Below are 18,540 nucleotides of genomic sequence, written 5' to 3'. Positions count from 1 at the left end.
TTGAATGCTGACAAAAACTGAGGACTGATGGATGTGGGGGGAGGGGGGGATGGGCATGGAGGAGGACACTTGTGGGGATGAGCACTGAGTGTTATGTGGAAACTAATTTGACAATAAACTATATAAAAAAAAACTTTTTCTCAAACATCATCCCCCCCCCTCTCTCTCTCTGTATCAAAATAAAGGAATAAACATTTTTTTAAAAAACTGCTTGGGGGGCTCCTGGGTGGCCTAGTCGGTTAAGCGTCCAACTTTGGCTCAGGTCATGATCTCACTGTTCGTAGGTTCAAGCCCCACGTCGGGCTCTGTGCTGACAGCTAGCTCAGAGCCTGGAGCCTGTTTCGGACTCTGTATCTTCTCTCTCTGACCCTCCCCTGCTCATGCTGTCTCTGTCTCTCTGCCTCTCTCTCTCTCTCAGAAATAAATAAAACATTAAAAAAAGTGCCTGTTCTAACAAAATGAATGTACAAGGAAAAACAGAATAACAAAATAGTCCAGACTCTTAAATATAGAGAACAAATGGTTGTTTGCCAGAGGGAAGGTGGGTAGGTGACAGGTGAAATAAATAAAAGGGATTAGGAGTCCACTTATCATGATGGGCACTGAGTAGTGTATAAAATTGTCAAATCATTACACTGTCACCTGAAACTAATATAACACTGCATGTTAATTATACTTGATAAAAAATTAAAATAAAAAGAAAATAAATGAAAGTACCTAGTCTTGTAATCTCCACTGCCTCTCTGCTCATTCTTTTTTCTCTCCAATATAATTCTAATTCCTTCTCCTTTCCCTCTACCAGATCTGCTCTTGTCAAGGTCACCAGAGACACTTACTTGCCAAATAAATCATTAATTCTCAGTCTTCACTATACTTGATCCATGAGCATCATCTGACAGACAGTTGATCATTTGAACTTGTTGAAATACTTTTTCATTTGACTTCTAAACAACCACTTTTTTTTTGTTGTTTTTTTTTTACCTGCTTCCCTGGCTGATCCTTCTCTGACTCTGTTATACCCTTTTTAACTCTCCATCTTCTAAATACTAAATTGTCTCAGGGATTGGTCTTTACATAGCTTTCTTCTCTAGATAGATACACATCCTTAGTGATATCAGTGAGTCTTATGACTTTAAATACAGCCTCTATGTTAGTAATCTACAAATCTCCAGCTGGAACTTTCTCCTAAGCAGTCAACTCATATATAGAAAGCAGCTTCCTCGGCATCTTTTCCTGGATAATTAATAAACATTTCATGTTAGCTGTACACCAAAGGCAAATTCTCATTTGGCTTCTCAAATATGCCCGTTCCATAGTTTTCTCAACCTCAAAAAATGTCAACTTCATCCTTCCCACTCTAAGGCCAATGGCATTGGACTCATCTTTAACTCCTCTTTTTCTTACCCTACAATCAATCTTTTAGAAAATGTTTAGAAAATATACCTTTAAAATATATTCAAATTCAATCACTTCTCACCACTTCCACTGTAACCACTCTGGTCCATCCATATCATGTCTCACTTGGATTATAACAGCAGTCTCCTCTCTGTTTTTCCTTCTAGCCTTGACCTCTCCTATTTTCCACATAGCATCTTGAGTGGACCTCTTTGTAAGTCAGATCATGTCACTCTTCTGCTCACAACCCTTACTGGGTTTCCTATCTCAGAATTATTCAAAATCAAAGTAATTAAATCGCTCCAAAGTATTATGTCAGTGATTGCCAACCTTTATTGTGAATCAGAATCACCTGAAAGGAGTTAACATATTCAGATGCCTTCCATTGCCTAATTAAGATGCAATGGGCAAAAGGGGTTGAAAAGGACAAACTTCTAGTTATAAATAAGTCATGAGGATGTAATGTACAGCACGGTGATATAATTAATAATGCTGTATCACATATGTAGCAGTTGCTAGGAGAATAGATCTTAAAAATTCTTATCACAAAAAGAAAATTTGTAACAATGGTGACAGATGTTAACTTATTTTGGTGATCATTTTGCAATATACATATAGAATCATGTTGTAGGTCTGAAACTAACATAATGTTATATGTTCATTATATCTCAAAAAAAAAAAAAAGAAGATACAGTTGGAACTTTAGTGGATCCCAAGTTCTGAGATTTTTAGGCCACCGACCAGCCTAACTTCCCCTCTGATCTTATTCCCTACCACTCTCCCCTGCGCACCTTATCTTCTCCAGCCACATTGGTCTTGACATTTCTCCCCATCATGCCAAGGTAGCTTCTGCCTCAGGAAGTTTGCAGTAATGTTCCTTCTGCCTGGAGCACTTTATGTCCTCACTGTCTCCCCACTATCTTCATGGTATAACCTGTCCTCTTTCGGGTCTCTACTCAAATGTCACTTTCTCAGAGACAACTTCTGAGACCACTTTATATGTGATGGCAAACATCTCTCTTCCTCCTCTGCTTTCTTTCATTCTTACCTTTCCAATTTTCTTCATAGCACATGTTTATGTGATTGTCTATTTTTTTCTCCCCACTACAAAATAATCTCCATTGGGTTAGGGACTTTGCTTGTTCTATTTAACTACCCATGCCCTGAACAGGGCCTGGTAAATGACAAGTGCTCACTGAGCAGGTTGTGAAAGAATTAATAAAACGACAGGCTCAATCCACCCAGTTTTGTCAGCCATGGATAAATAAAGATGGTAGGCTTCCCTCACGATTTCACAGGGTCTAGAATTTGTCTTTCTACTCCAGTTCTCAAAAGTCCTTGATAGTGGCCCATTTGACGTGACCAATTTTTGTCTTGGCTTTCATTTCAATACTCCAATTTTCCAGCTGGCACTAGAGCTGGGGCCTGAGCCCTCTGGGCTTGTCAGTTTCCCTTTCCCTCTACTGCTCCCGGACTTGTGCAGACTAATTAGCTTTGCAAATTGATGCTTTCTGATTGAAAACTGCTGCAGCCAACACCAACCCTTACTTCCCTGTTGCCATAGTATCCATCAGATTTTTTTTATATCCTCTTTGAACTATGTAGTCTGAGATATTATGCAGTTACCATTAGGATCCTCTGGCTAGGGCAGGATTTTAATCCTACGAATCATGATTTTCTTTTCTTCCTGAGTAGTCTTCATTGCTGAGAGGTTTTAGAATAATTTGTTCTTCACCACCTGAGTTTAATAGGTTATCAGGAAATAAATATTGCCCTCTAAATAACCACAGACTTCTCTCTTAGTGCGACATACACATCCTTCATTTCTAGTCAGATCTTTGTGATTTGCCAAAATCTGAATTATATCATATTACTCTTTTTAAATGTTTATTTATTTATTTTGAGAGAGAGGGAAAATGTGAAGATGAGCATGACTGAGGGGAGGGGTAGAGAGACAGGGAGAGAGAGACTCAACAGCAGGCTTCATGCTGTCAGTGCAGAACCTGATGCAGGGCTTGATCGCACAAACTGCAAAATCATGACCTGAGTCAAAATCAAGAGCTGACACTTAACTGACTGAGACATCCAGGCACCCCTATCATGTTATTTTTCTGTTCAAAACCTTTCTAAGTTTCATATCTCCCATGGAGCAAAAGCCCATTTAATTTTTTAAAATGTTTATTTATTTTTGAGAGAGAGAGACAGAGCATGAGTAGGGGAGGGGCAGAGTGAGATAGAGACACAGAATCTGAAGCAGGGCCCATAATCTGAGCTGGCAGCACAGAGCCTGATGCTGGGCTTGAACTCACAAGCTGTGAGATCATGACCTGAGCTGAAGTCAGACATTTAATCAACTGAGCCACCCAGGAGCCCTGTAAAAGCCCATTTAGAATGTTCTATATGTCCTAATCAAACCCGTATTAGTATTTCAGATATTAGCATGCTTATGAATCACCTGTGAATCTTCTTAGAATGACATTTACATTCAGAAGAGCTGAATCTGAAGGGGCCCAGGAGTCTGCATTTCTTTCTTTTTTTTTTTTAATGTTTTTATTTATTTCTGAGAGAGAGAGAAAGACACAGCGTGAGCAGGGGAGGGTCAGAGAGAGAGGGAGATTCAGAATCTGAAGCAGACTCCAGGCTCTGAACTAGCTGTAAGCACAGAGCCTGATACGGGGCTTGAACCCACGAACCGTGAGATCATGACCTGAGCTGAAGTCGGGTGCTCAACCGACTGAGCCACCCAGCCACCCCCAGGAGTCTGCATTTCTAACAAGCTCTCAAGTGATGCTAATGTTGCTTGTTCCCAGGATTATGCTGTGAGTAACAAGATTGTATATGATATGCCCTCTCCCCTACCACCTGGCCCTCTACTTCTCTGATTTTGTTATACTTCTGATATTATACTTTATTTCTGACTCATATGAGCCTCCTTCATAGCCTTAGAACATCCAGGCATGCTTCCACCTCAGGGCCTTGGCATTGGCTTACCCTCCATCTGAAAACATATCACCCAGATAAACACCTCTCTGTCTCTTTTCTACCTGCTTTAAGTCTTTTTTCCAATGTCATTTTCTTTATTTTTAATTTTTTTTTAAGAGACAGTGAGGGAGGGGGCAGAGGGAGAGAGAGAATCTTAAGCAGGCTTCACCCTGAACCTGAGGCGAGACTGGGATTATGATCTGAGCTGAAATCAAGAGTTGGCCACTCAGCTGACTGAGCCACCCAGGAACCATCCTCCCCACCCCCAGTGTCATTTTCTTAGTGAAATCTTCCGTGGACATCTGATCTAACAAGGCAGACCATCTCATTCTTGTCCCCCCTTTCCCTCTCCTACTTTATCTCCTTAACACATCACTACTGAAATATAACACATTTGTTTATCGTCTGCCTTCTCCACTGGAATGAGAACTCTGTAGAGACATTTTATTTTCATTTATGTTTACTCCAGTGACCAGAATACTGGCTGATACATAGAAGGTGCCCAATAAATAATTGTTGAATGAATGCACTAAAAATTCCAGTTATACTTTTCACATACATTTTTCTACTTCTGCAAAAAACTCTGGGAAGAGGAAGATGGAAACAAATTTGTTCTAGTTTAATTAGGCTGGTCTGATACAGGTGAATATCTCCCGAGAAGAGCAGATCAGAACTCATTTACTTAATCCTCATTTATATAGCTTTCTTTGGTACGAGCAGAACGATGTTAGAAGAGATCAAGTTCTACCTTCAAGTGAGAGAAACTTAATAAGACTAGTAGCACAATTAAGAACAAACACAAACTGAGACATTAATGGTATCTATTTAAAGCTATAATTAGGATTGTTTGCACAATGATGCAGGCTTTCCTGGAAGGCAGTTACTATATATATGAATTGTTGTCAAAGATGCTGTAGAAGACGTTTGGCCTTTTGTGGAAAATTGACCTAGAAAACCGCTATGGTCTTTTCTGCCTGAACAAATTAGAAACTGATGACTGAGAAGAGGAAGCTGCTATGTGGGATATGCAAGACCAGCTGCTCAAGGAAGAATCCACAAGCACATTTCATGTGTCATAGTTCTCAGTCTTATAAGCTCCCAGTGAGCTTTAGCAGGTGGGAAGGTTATTGTTTTGGTTGGTTGGTTCTGTGTTTTAAGAGAAGCTGGCCAAGACCTAGCAAACTGAACCAAAAGACATCTTATTGTTATTACCTATTTTCTGTGTAATCGATTTTCAGCTGTCTCTGATTTTGGTTGAAAGAATATATACCACAAGTAAATTTCACTTTGGTATTTTCTATTATGAATTCATAAAGACATTCTTCACTACCTCGCTAATAAATCAGAAAACGGAATAAATATGGCACAATACTAGGTGTCACTATTTGCAATTTTAAATCATAAGCTCTCTTTATCAGTAGACTATCAGAGAATAGAAATTGTTCTTTTCTACTTCTTTCATTAATTATCCTTTTCATTATGGTACAATTTTAACTTGACCTTAGGAGATATTCAATAATAAAGCTTTGTAGTTACAAATTAGTCACATTTACATTCTCTCAGGTAATCTTAAGGATCGTTTTATGAGCTTAAGGCTCTAATCATACTATTTATTGATGCTTCTAAATATATATTTAAAAAATATACTTTTTAAATAATGAAAAAGGATCATATGAAGTAGCAATCCTTATCAACATGATGAAAATCCTGGGGCCCAGAGATTTTTAAGTAACTAGCCACATTTACACATTTTAGTTTAAAAAATAAACTGTATTCAAACAAAGGTTGACATTCCTGCAAAGTTCAGGCTTTTAATTCCCACACTGTGATCAATGTACAGATGAAGAGAGTGAGTTTTACAGAAGCTGAGTGACTTGCCCAAAGTTATACACCTAAGAACTGGAAGAACCAGGAAAAAAAAGTAGATGGATTTTTTTTTTCTAGGAACAGGGTTCCATGAAGATCATAATAATTTTTTTAAATGTATAACATTCAATAATAGCATTAGAAACACTAACCTAAGTTGAAAGGTGATGGAATAGCTACATATTTAAAGAAAAATAAATGGCTAAGTCTAAAAAATAAATAACCCATATTCTCAGCACAGGATGTAAAATTATCAATAGCCTAGTCTAAAACAGTTTTATTGCACAGAATCTCTGATTGAAATTTTCTCAGTGTGGATATTTATACTTTCTTTTTACATATACACAACTGTCAAATTAAATTCTACATGGCTAAAAGACATAAAGGTAAAAAAAAAAAGAAACAGAAAATGTAGGAAACTGTATATACTTTGAAAAGGAGATGTTTTCTTAGACAATTCTGAAGACTTTGGAAGATGTAGATGTATATTTTAATACATACATGACCATTTACAGCTTCTGTGTGCCATTTGATATCTTATAACATTATGATTTATTTTTTTATTTTGGAAATGGCCGGATATGGGAAGTGTACCCAGTTTCTATTATTACAAAGAATGGAAGGTATATGGGCTGTGTGTGTGTGTGTGTGTGTGTGTGTGTGTGTGTGTGTGTGAGAGAGAGAGAGACAGAGAGAGACAGAGAGAGACAGAGAGAGACAGAGAGAGAGACAGAGAGAGAGAGACAGAGAGAGAGAATATAAGAATAAAACAAGGCTTTGTCTACATGTAGCCACTTGACTGACTACCTCTGAAATTTATGAGTCGCTTATGGTCTCACTATTTCCACTCTTTGCATACTCTTACTCAATCCCCATACATCAGCTATAGAGACCTTCTTGAAAGGTAATAATGGATCACAATATTCCTCTATTTTAGTAGCGTTTTTTCCCCATCCAAAAAAAATCCAAATTCCTAACTAAGGGCAACCAGGTCCTTAATGATCTATCCCGTTACTAACCTCCTTCCATGTTCTCTCATTTGACATGTTCCAGTTCATGTTGATTTTAAACTGGCTTTATCCCCTCAGGCTTTTGCCTAGGCCCTGCCCCCTTCTTCTACGTGAACAGCTCCTGATCAGGCACTGGTCACTAATATTTTATCTCCTCAGGGAACTCTACTTAATCACTCTTCTTCAGGTAGATGTTCTCTTTAATTTCTATAAGAGTAGTCATGTTTTTTTCCCATAGCATTAAACATAATTTAAATCATTTTGTTTGATCATGTATTTTAGTTTTTTTTTTCTCTCTCTCACCAGACTTTATATTTCACAGATCCCATGATCATTGATCTGTGGGGGAGTCATCCTCAGCTCCTAGATCAGTGCTTGGTACACAATTGTTGCTTACCAAATGCTATATGAAAAAACAAATAAATAAATAATGAGTGAATACATATTTTTAAATAAAAATTTTAAAAGATTTTTGGAGAAAAAAGTGAATTTTATCTGAAATGATATGGTATAGAAAGAGGTTGTAAAGTATGGAGAGCTTTTGCTTCTAAAATAGAAGTATAAACTATGAATATAATCATACTCAAGAAAACAAAATTCTTCTTAACAATTAATAGCATGAAGGAAAGTAACTCTCCTAAAAACTACTTAGGATTCTTATTCTGTGGTTTAAATTCATTCATAACTTATGTGTATCTAGTAAATCTTAAAATGTGTACCCACCATTTTCCTCAGACAACATATAGGTCCACTCACTCACCCATTCTCACCCAACCTCCACATCCTCCTAGTAATTGTGGAACTTCTAGAAGCCAGTGGAGTTTAGAATCAATTCTTGGGTCCAGGGAAAGGACCTTAATATAATAAGGGTGAAGGAGTTAGAGGCCATTGCTAACATTTCAAGGGCATTGACATCCTAATGCAACATTAGTACTTGGAAAGAGGTTTATATCAGCATCATTAGCTTTTAAAATAATGATATTAACTAGGTTCACTCTAGGGAAGCATAATATTAGCAGCAGCAGATAAAGGACATCATATGAAAAGGCACAGAATAATACTAGAATCTGTGGCAGAATTTTTCTATAGCCATCAAAACATTCTCCAACAAGGAACTCAGACATGGGGTCCAAATTATTCTGCTGTGGAAGGTTATAGAGAAGAAGTGTATACCATCCTTGTTGCTGTAATTGATGTTTATTCATTCATTCATTCATCCCACAATTATTTACTGAATGTCAACCACTGTGACTTTCACTGTGCTAGCCACTGGGATAATTTTAAACAACAATCATTCAGTTCCTTCATGCAGATTGATGGGGCTTGAGGAAGATAAGATTACATCTATATACGTATTTATAAACCACAGCCCAGAATAAAAACTAGCTTTATGTTTTACACAAAGGACTCCTTCCTAACCCTTTTTACTCCCTGATAAAATACCTTCTAAATGATGGTTACTTAAAGTAAGATATAAATATTTTCATTTTTGAAATAGAAACAGACATTTGTAGGAACCTTATTTATTGACAAGATTAACTTTTACCCACCACATAATCATACATAAAGATAAGGTTTGCATCTGAAAACAAATGCAGGGTAGGCAGTACCCCAAAGTCATTTGAAAGAATTGGATAACCTTAATGATATTTGGAATGGGACTTGTAAAAACTTTTTCAGTCTTCATGTCCTGGCTTATGTCTTCTGGCTTTGGATTTCCACTGGAGACAGATCCAGTAGACACAGCACAGAAAGCTTTGAATTCCCTCTGCTTAAGCAATGTGTCAACTCAAAATCCTTAAATCAATAGTAGGTATAATTTAGCTACAAACTGTATGTCAATGTTAAAATTAATAAAAAAAAAAAGAAAAAGAAATAAACCAATCTCAATGTAGCGATTTCAATATGGGAGACAAAATAGTGGACTCTGAATGAAGAACAGTACCTTTTGAATGCCTGCTTGGGATTCCAGAACGTTATTCTCTGATCCATTGCTTCTGTTGATCATCCGCCACATTTGGGAATACATGCTGTCCCTTTCAAAAGGATTCATTCCCTTCATCCGGACATGTTCGTATACTGCAGAGTCCAGTACTGTGCCGTAAGGGATATCTGTTTGCTTGGAAAGGTCCTGGAGAGATCTTCATTATTAGGAGAGAAGAAAGACACAAGAAAGAGTACTGAACACTTTCAACTGGAAATAAAGTTATAGAAAGCAGAGTATAATATATGTAAGTATAGATGTCAGGTTGATTTTCTTATTTTGTGGTTTCTTAACATTAAAATTTAATATATAAGGAGAATTGCTGTTAGGGTGTATGACACTTCCACGAATCATTAGAAGACCAAGTCATTAGTAAAAGAGAAATGAAAATTTCTAGTGGTAAGGCAATGCTTTTTTTATGTGAACATCACTGTGAAAAGAACAAAAACAAAACTAGACAATCATATAATCATTTAGTTTTAAAAAGTTCAATACGTTATAAGCCTTAAGCTTATATTCTTTTAGGTGTCAATGCTTAAGTATTTTTATAAAATAATTACATTTTGCATAAACAGCATATTTTGAGGTCAAGTGTATACTTAAAAATTAGTATTTATGATAGTCACTACTTAACAAGTGGCAATTCCATACATGCAGCACCTGAAATACATTATTCTCACAGCAATGTCCCATTTTCAGAAATATTTCACCCATTTAATAGATGAGAAAACAAAGGTTGAGAGTATTAAAATCTTGCTCAGTGTGGCACAGTCAGTGAGGGATCAGACATGTTTCAGATATAGATCTGACTGGCTTCAAAGGCTATAGTATTTTTACTGCAAGATGTTGCCTCTTATTTCTATATTTCTTTTGCTGTATTGCCTTTAAGTTTGTGTGTGTGCATGCATGCGCCCGCCTGTGTGTGTGTGTGTGTGTGTGTGTGTGTGAGAGAGAGAGAGAGAGAGAGAGAGAGAGAGAGAGAGAGAGAGAGACACTTCTATTTGTACTCAAATAGAGTAAAATTCATGCTTCTGGAAAGCTAAATATATTTCCAGCTTCCTCTCTTGCAAAATAATGCTCTGGATTTTCAAATCAATCTCTATGTTATAGATAGTATCTGTTTGTCCAGGTTGTTCATATCTAAATTGGTGGTCAGTTTCCTCACATTTCAGTTTCTGAGCCACACTATACTTTCTAACTTGGAGAACCAATTACTGTTCCATTGAAATTCATTGGTTTTGTGTAGGTGCTCAACTCTACTGACTGAGTTTTAGGAACAAATATATCTTTGGCATTCTGCTCAAAAGTAGACGCCGGCATATTCAAACTCACTACATTCTGAGAATGGCGGCAGGTGCTTTGCAACACTACACCATATTTTGAATAAGAGTACTCACAGCCCTCCAGAAATAAGGTTCATGAATCTCATGTTATATATATACCTCTGACCTTTTGGTCTGTTTCTAGATGGAATTCACTAACGACTTGCTGGGGGCCTTTGCAAACAATTCTAGCATTGGGCAAGGGTATTGAGATACTCTTGCAGGTCAACGGTTTCCATCATGTGCAAAACTGTATTCCAAACAATAAATTATGGGCTGTGTTTGCTAGAGGAGGATTTGTGCCAATTTCTAATGACAACTTTCAGCAAAATTTGATCTATGTTTTATTGAATTTTAGGTTGTTGATGTATGTTATTTACTCGATGGAAACTACCATGATAATTCCTGTTTGTTCCTATACGTCTGCTGCATAAAATGATGCATTTAAAAATCACTATTTCCAAGGAAAAATTTTCTGGAATATTCTACAACTATTAAACTAATTCTACCACTTGTAAAAGGATAAAGTAATGGTATAAAAATGAAGGCAATAGTGGAAATAAAAGTGAGCTACACGTAGCCAGGATGTAAGCTAATATCGGAGTGACAGGGCATTTGCTCCTGGGACATGCCATGCTTATTTTGTTAACAGTATAGCAATAAGAATTTTATTTCCAAATACAGTTTTCTTCTCATTTACTGCTGTTTCCAGCTGTAGGAGTGAAACTATTCAAAACATTAACATTTTAACATATTTCCCACTGTTTAGTGGAGGATGCTTTAAAGTGGTAACTTCAAGTGGCCTGCTTCAAATTCTGTGTCTTCCTGTCTCTGTCCTTTCCCCACTTGTGCTCGTGGGTGATCTCTCTCTCTCTTTCTCAAAAATAAAATAAGATCTTAAAAAAATAGAAAAAAAAGAGTGTCTACGGGTGATGATAAAAGGACCTGTCATATCAGCACTCAGGTTTACCTACTGTTTTATATGGAGATTATTATTATTATAATGATTCATCTCCTAATAATGACCTATTTAATAATTTAATAATGGATTTTGGTGCGCCGCAGGATGGCCCCTTTATAAATATTGTTGATGAGCAGATTCATGAATCAGGGTCGAACTGAAGAATCATTTCCTTTCCAAGTACAAGATTTTATAAACCTATACTAAATGGTCATAATTTTGAATGTGCTGCTACTCCTTTATATTTCTAAAATTGCCAACCAGTTAAAAATCTAATGCCTATCCTCTTGTAGGGAACTTTCACTCATATTTTTCACTTATTTTCCTTTTAACAAGAGAATAGATCTTACCCATATAAACTTTAAAATAACACTTCTAAATCTCTCTTTTCCATCTCCATTTTCTCTCTTCTTTTTAAACATTTGAGCTTGATTTTGTGGAATGCTCACCAACAAATGGCTGCCAGCTCTAGCTCTGGGGAACTGTAAGTCGAATCCCATTTTAATGGAATGGAACAAGTCAACTTAAGTTATCGCATCAGAAGGGATTTTTCTTCAGGGGGAGAGGAATGGAATGTGGTTGATAGGATAGGTGCTAGATGCTTCAGGCAAAGGGGCTGACAGTGGAAGAGAGACAAACAAGAGGGGTTACAGTAAAAGTGTTTCCGACACTCCCTCCCCAGTTTCTTCCTCTGGATGTTGATTTCAGCATCCGCCGAAGGAGAAGATATTGTTGTAGCTCTAGGAGCCCATCAGTAACCACATTGAAAGTCTGCCTGATGCCCACCGCAGTTCATTGGATGCAGCAGCTGAAAGTTTTGTGAGTACAGAAGCAGGTTTTCCAGAAAAAAAAAAAAAAAAAAACCCACACAAAAGAACAACAACGGAAACCAAAAAATAAACCCAAAAAACAAAAGCAACAAAACTCCTCAAACAACAACAACAACAACAACAAAACTGCTCCAAAATTTAAAACTCAAAAGAACAACGAATATGCCAAATAAAGGTCCCCTGGACTGAAAATTAGTGTCACTGAGATCCAAGAAGAAGAGACAAGTGTTGAAAAATGGATTGAAGTGGTCAGGTAAGGTAGGCCTGCTGTAACCAACAGCCAGCACTAGGGAACCTCGTAGTTTCTACAAACCTGGGTTTTGCAGACATAACAATTTGCGTTTCAATCCTTGGACAAGTTATTTAATCTTCTCTAAACTGCAATCCATTTCCGTATTATGTAGGGAAAGTAAAAATTTTGTAATCATATAGCTTAAGGTTTGATGTAGATATTGATATAAGACACTTAGCTTAGTACTTAACACTCTATGAGTGCTCCATTGCTAGTACTTGCAATTATTAATTTTATTACTATTATTACTATTACTTCATTCTCTGTTATGATTTTTAGAATTGCCACCTTCTTATTTTTCCCATCAATTAAATTCATTTCAGATTCCTCACGTGTGGCCTTTCTGTCTGTCTCTTACCCTATCTAATCTCTCATCAAGTTTTATACATTTTTACTTCCTGAATCTTACAGATCTGTCACTATATTTGTCCTCTCATTGATAATTCTCTCATTGTTTTCACCTAAAGAATGATTTCTAAGCGTTTTCCCTATATCTACTCTCACCCACCTCGAATCCATCCTTCACGCTACAGCTAAAGTCTGATCCTATTCCTGTTTTATTTAAATACTTCCTATATACCCCACCGCCCTTAGAAAATAGCTCCAAATCCATAGCATTCAAGAACCTTAAAAAAATTTGGCCTATTTTTTTTTTCTCATTCTCAGAAAAAAAACCTTTTGCCTCATTTATACTATTATAGGGTAAACAGACCATTTCATCATTCATCATTGTTTGGTAGTTATTTTCTTCACATGTCTTCTTGTCTACTTGGTGAATACTTTCCTTTCAAGTTCAAAGTCAAATTCAGCTGCCTCTTCAGTGCTCTTCTACTACTTCGAATATGTGCACATTTTAGCATTCTTTTATGAAATATTACTTCTTTGTTTAACTCTTTAGATTACATGTTGCTTAATATCAATGAGGCTCATGTGTTTTGGCTTCTCTTCTGTGCTGGAAAAATGCTTTCATCTTAGAAAGGCAGAATTCCCATTAAACTANGTGAATACTTTCCTTTCAAGTTCAAAGTCAAATTCAGCTGCCTCTTCAGTGCTCTTCTACTACTTCGAATATGTGCACATTTTAGCATTCTTTTTATGAAATATTACTTCTTTGTTTACCTCTTTAGATTACATGTTGCTTAATCTCAATGAGGCTCATGTGTTTTGGCTTCTCTTCTGTGCTGGAAAAATGCTTTCATCTTAGAAAGGCAGAATTCCCATTAAACTAGCATTGCATAGGGGCGCCTGGGTGGCTTAGTCGGTTAAGCGTCCGACTTTCGCTTAGGTCATGATCTCACGGTTCGTGGGTTCGAGCCCCGCGTCGGGCTCTGTGCTGACTGCCAGCTCAGAGCCTGGAGCCTATTTCGGAGTCTGTGATTCCCTCTCTCTCTGGCCCTCCCCTGCTCATGCTGTCTCTCTCTCTCTCCTAGAAATAAATAAAACATTAAAAAAAAATTAAACTAGCATTGCATAAAAATGGGATTTTTATTACAAATTACCAGCCATTCTGTGGGTGGTTAATAATGGCCAGTAGTATTTTGTAGTTAAAAAAAAGCAAACAAACTAAAAATTAGTTTTCAAAGGAAACTTTGGAAACTTATCCTGTAACAAAACAGGCTGCAAAATGGAGCTAACAAGTAGTGGATGGTTTGATGAGTGACTTCTGACTAACGGATCAGAAGCAAGCTGAAATGGGGAAGAAAACTTTTCAACTAACTCTGCTAGCTGAGACGATGAAAAAATATAAAAGAATTCACGATTTTAATAGCTAAGGAAGAGATAAGCACTCGAACAAGGAAAGAATAGTAACTGTTGGTAATACTGAGTATTAGCATCAAAAACTAAATTATTTTTTTTTCTTTCGAGGGTTCAATATTTACCTAAAGAAAGGGAATTGTATGCTCTACTTATAGGAGAACAGAATAAGCACAACAGAAAGGCTTCCCATCTTCCTAATTACAAAATAGCCAAGGCCACTTGTCTTTTGAAAAACAACATTCTCCATTCTAGTAGTTCCTTCTCCTAAGTAAAGACTTCCAAACCTTCTCAACACAGGTCTGTAAAGAAAGTCTGATGAAATATAAGAGTATCAAAGGTCAGTGATGGGACAAGCAAACTCTGACATTCCTTCATGTCGGAAGAAAATTTGGATTACAGATGGCTCAGTCCCTACAGAAGACTCAATGAGAGCTACTTTAAGTGCAAGAAGGGTCCCGCTACTCAATGAAAACAGGCTCAGGGAAGAGTTTAATGTTCTTTAGCCCAATAATATTTCCTTTCTTATTTTAAGAAGATTAAGATCAAACTCCTGTTAGGGGAAGAAATATGGTTTTCTCATAAAAGATTATATTATATAGCCAAAAGTATAATTTGTGGGGCAAGGTAATTCAGAAGGAACCCAGCCACAGCAATCTCTCATGGAGCAGTAAAGTGATTGTGTCTTCCTTCTTCTCAAAGTGCCAGTTTTTTCCTTCTCAAGACAGCAGAAACCTAAAGTCTAAGGCCAACAAGTTTGAATGATACCAAAGAGGGCAGAAGGCTAGGATTTTTTTTTTTTTTTTTTTTACTTGTGGAGACAGACAGCTTTCCCAAGGGAGGCCCTTCAGAGGGCCTTATGAAGGTGCTTCGTAAGAGGGGCCATGTGAGTACCAAAAAGGAGTGAGGATTTACAGATCAGGATCAGAGGACAAGAATGGCTCCATGTGGGGCACTCAATTAAGGCCTGAATGGTGCAGTCTTCTCCAGTCTCTCTGTTTCATCCCCTCTCTACTCATGTCACACATTCTTCACCTGTCCTCAAAACCACCCTTATGTGGCTCCACAGAGTAAATTAGATCTAAGACAGCTTCATGTCTTTGCACTGTAAACTTTCTTAGAATATTTATTTGGTCTTTATTTTTAAGAACCATTTATTTATTTATTAGGTGTTGAACTTTATGATTTTTTTAAATATATTTTGGATATCAACCTCTTACAGGATATATCATCTGCAAATGTCATATCTCATTAAGTACGTTGCTTTTTTTTGTTTGTTTTGTTAATGGTTTTCTTAGCTGTGCAAAAGCTTTATACGTTGGTGTAGTCCCAAGAGATAATTTTGCTTTTGTTTTCCTTGCCTGTGGAGACATCTAGAAAAATGTTTCTAGAGCTGATGTTTCAAGTGTGCTTGGTCTACGAAAAGTGTGTGATAGTACTCATGAAGAGGACACCTTTCACTTTTGAACACTGTCCCCATATAGTGGCTTACTAGGTATCAAGATGACTCTCAAGTCTTTCCTGAGAGATTTAGAAATATTTCCTGCACCTTCCCCCTTACAAAGTAGTCAGGGGAACCCCCATTTGTCATGACTTGTAGATGAGATGTTCACAGGTAATACTGAAAATTCATGCAAAATAGGTGTATTTGATTAAATGGATGTCATGAACTACTTAAGGGAACATCTTCCTGAATTTGGACAAACTTGAATTCCTATGCACATTTAAAAGTTGATTTGGATTTGTGAATATGGCAGGCCATTTTAGAGACCCCAAAGGAAGATGGAAACACTGTCCTTCTTATTACTGTTAGGCATAATTAACAAAATGATTGTTAAACTTTCTCCAAAATGACAATGCTATACAAATGCAAGAAAATAGTTATATGAAAATCTGACGGGTTTTTCTGAATTGTTGACCCAGATTATAAGCTAGGGGCTAATTATGTCATATTATGAATCTTTTATTTTTTAATTTTTAAAGTTTATTTATTTTGAGAGAGAGAAAGAAATAGAGACAGAGGGGGAGAATGTGCATTAAAGGGGCAGAAAGAGAGGGAGAGAGAATCCCAAGCTGGCTCCACACCTTCGGTGGGAGTTTGAACCTCTGGTGTAGTTCTTAAACCCACAAACTATGAGATCATGACCTGAGACAAAATCAAGAGTTGGACACTTAACTGACTGAGCCACCTATGTGCCCATGTCACATCATGATTCTTGATATGTGAAAGACACTATATTTTTCTACCTGCTGACAGAATTGTCATATATGGGTCTTCTCTCTATCTTAAATTAGTTAACTACAGTACCCTTTCATGATATATACAGATATTGATATATACACTAATTAAGCCAAATTCCATTAAAAAGGCCTCAGTTTGCTGTGAATTCAATCACTCTGTAATTTTCCTGTGTATAGTAGAAAGCATGTGCAATTTCTTTCTGAGATATCATGAAAAAGATGCAATGTTTATTTATCCCGGGACACTATGAACAAATGTGGAACCATCCTAAATTTGTGTGGTCAGCATTTCATTATGTTACCACTGACGATCAGATGAGTGTAAAATCTATGTTAAGATGATATCCTCAAATAATCCAGTAGACTTCAATGGAATAATAGATTTTTGTGTTCTTATTATCATTGAAAATACTGGAAAGACCTGACTAATTCCCATGAGTTTCCCTGAGGATCAACAAATTTCTAAATGGTGTTAAGAAAGAACCCTAATAAAATCATAACATCAGAGAGTTTGGAAGAGCTCCTGGAGGTATTGCATAATTTGATGATATATCTTAAGGTATAAAACCCAGTCTCCAAAATGGACTTTATTCTTCTTCCTTAGGCACTTTACTGATTTAGAAAACTTAACGCCAGGAAGTTCTTTCTTACTCATGCCCAACCAAAAACTCTCCTATTTCACATAAGCGTCTCATTTTGTTCTTAGTGAAAATGGACAATCACTTCTTATCGCCTCTAGTACAATATTTCTTTATATAATAAAACATTTATTTTCTGTGTTCATCCTTTAGCCTTTTCCTTGGTGACTTAAACATTAAATTCCTTTAGTTCTTACCCACAAGATCTATCACTCACTTTTTTACATTGTTATTAACTAAGGCATCTTTTTCTTTTCTATGGTAATTTTTGCAAAATTTATGGAGCTTATAAATAGGTCATGGTAGTGTTTAAAAAGCCCTAACAACTTTTATACCGATAGGTGATCTTGATCATTTTCTTTATAAACACCAACACTACATTCCAAATGTGTAATTGACAGATGAGTCATTTTGAAACTGTCTTCACCTCTAATTTTAAACTATCATAGACACACACACACACACACACAAACACACAGTTTGCTTTTTCCATTTCTGAGTGAATTATTATATATTTGTCCCTATTGAACTTCATTTCACTTATAATCACCTTGTTTAATTTGTCAATGAATTCTTACGGTGTGGTTCTAGTCAATAATAAGTAATCTGCATATTTAATAAGTTTACTCCCTATTCTATACTTCAAATCAACACTGAAAACGGTCATTAGAATCAGGGCCAGTGCTGACTTATGGGAAAAACTTTATTCAATATAACCTCTAAGGCTGACATTGAACTATTGATCATAATCTCACATATAACTCTCTAATAAGCTGTGATACAATAATACACAATATTACTACATAAAACAATGACCCAGATAAAATAAAATGTAGTTTCAAGTGAGGATTCAATAGTAATTTGTAATTTTTTTTACCTATGAGTTCTTTTAAGGATCTCCAAAACTTTAATCACATTATCAAATTATTCATAGTGGAAAGAAATAGCTGAAGAGAAGGAAGTGACCAAGAATAACAGAAGGGCAAATTTAATAGCCTACTTGAAGACCCAGTAGAATGCTACTGTCAAAGTAAGGTGCAAGGGCATTGTTTCAGTGAAGACTCTAATGAATATATCTCAAAACAAAGGTCCTGGCTCTTTATAACACAGAGCAGGAGACCAGGCTTCTATCAATACCTTAAAATTTCTAAAATACAAAATATATTTTTCTTCTTCCCGGTGCAGCAAGTCTGCAGATCTCTCTAAAAAAGATATTTTTTTCAATCATTCAGAGAAACTATCCTCTATTCCCAATTAGGTATAT

General features: G+C 36.5%; 1 protein-coding gene across 3 annotated transcripts in view; it reads right to left on the bottom strand.

Moving 5' to 3' along the window:
- GRID2 (glutamate ionotropic receptor delta type subunit 2) overlaps positions 1–18,540 on the bottom strand; it is a 1,445,111-nt gene that overhangs the window by 249,007 nt on the left and 1,177,564 nt on the right. For all 3 annotated transcript variants that reach the window (XM_077762310.1, XM_077762308.1, XM_077762309.1), the window contains one exon: positions 9,199–9,394. In XM_077762310.1, the coding sequence (XP_077618436.1) occupies positions 9,199–9,394 (196 nt within the window). The remainder of the gene's footprint in view (positions 1–9,198; positions 9,395–18,540) is intronic.

This window comes from Crocuta crocuta, unplaced genomic scaffold (assembly GCF_008692635.1).
Source record: "Crocuta crocuta isolate KB4526 unplaced genomic scaffold, BGI_CrCroc_1.0 scaffold83, whole genome shotgun sequence".
Classification (NCBI taxonomy): domain Eukaryota; kingdom Metazoa; phylum Chordata; class Mammalia; order Carnivora; family Hyaenidae; genus Crocuta; species Crocuta crocuta.
Note: the sequence above shows the minus strand (reverse complement) of the source record. Positions and strands in the feature narration are given on the sequence as shown.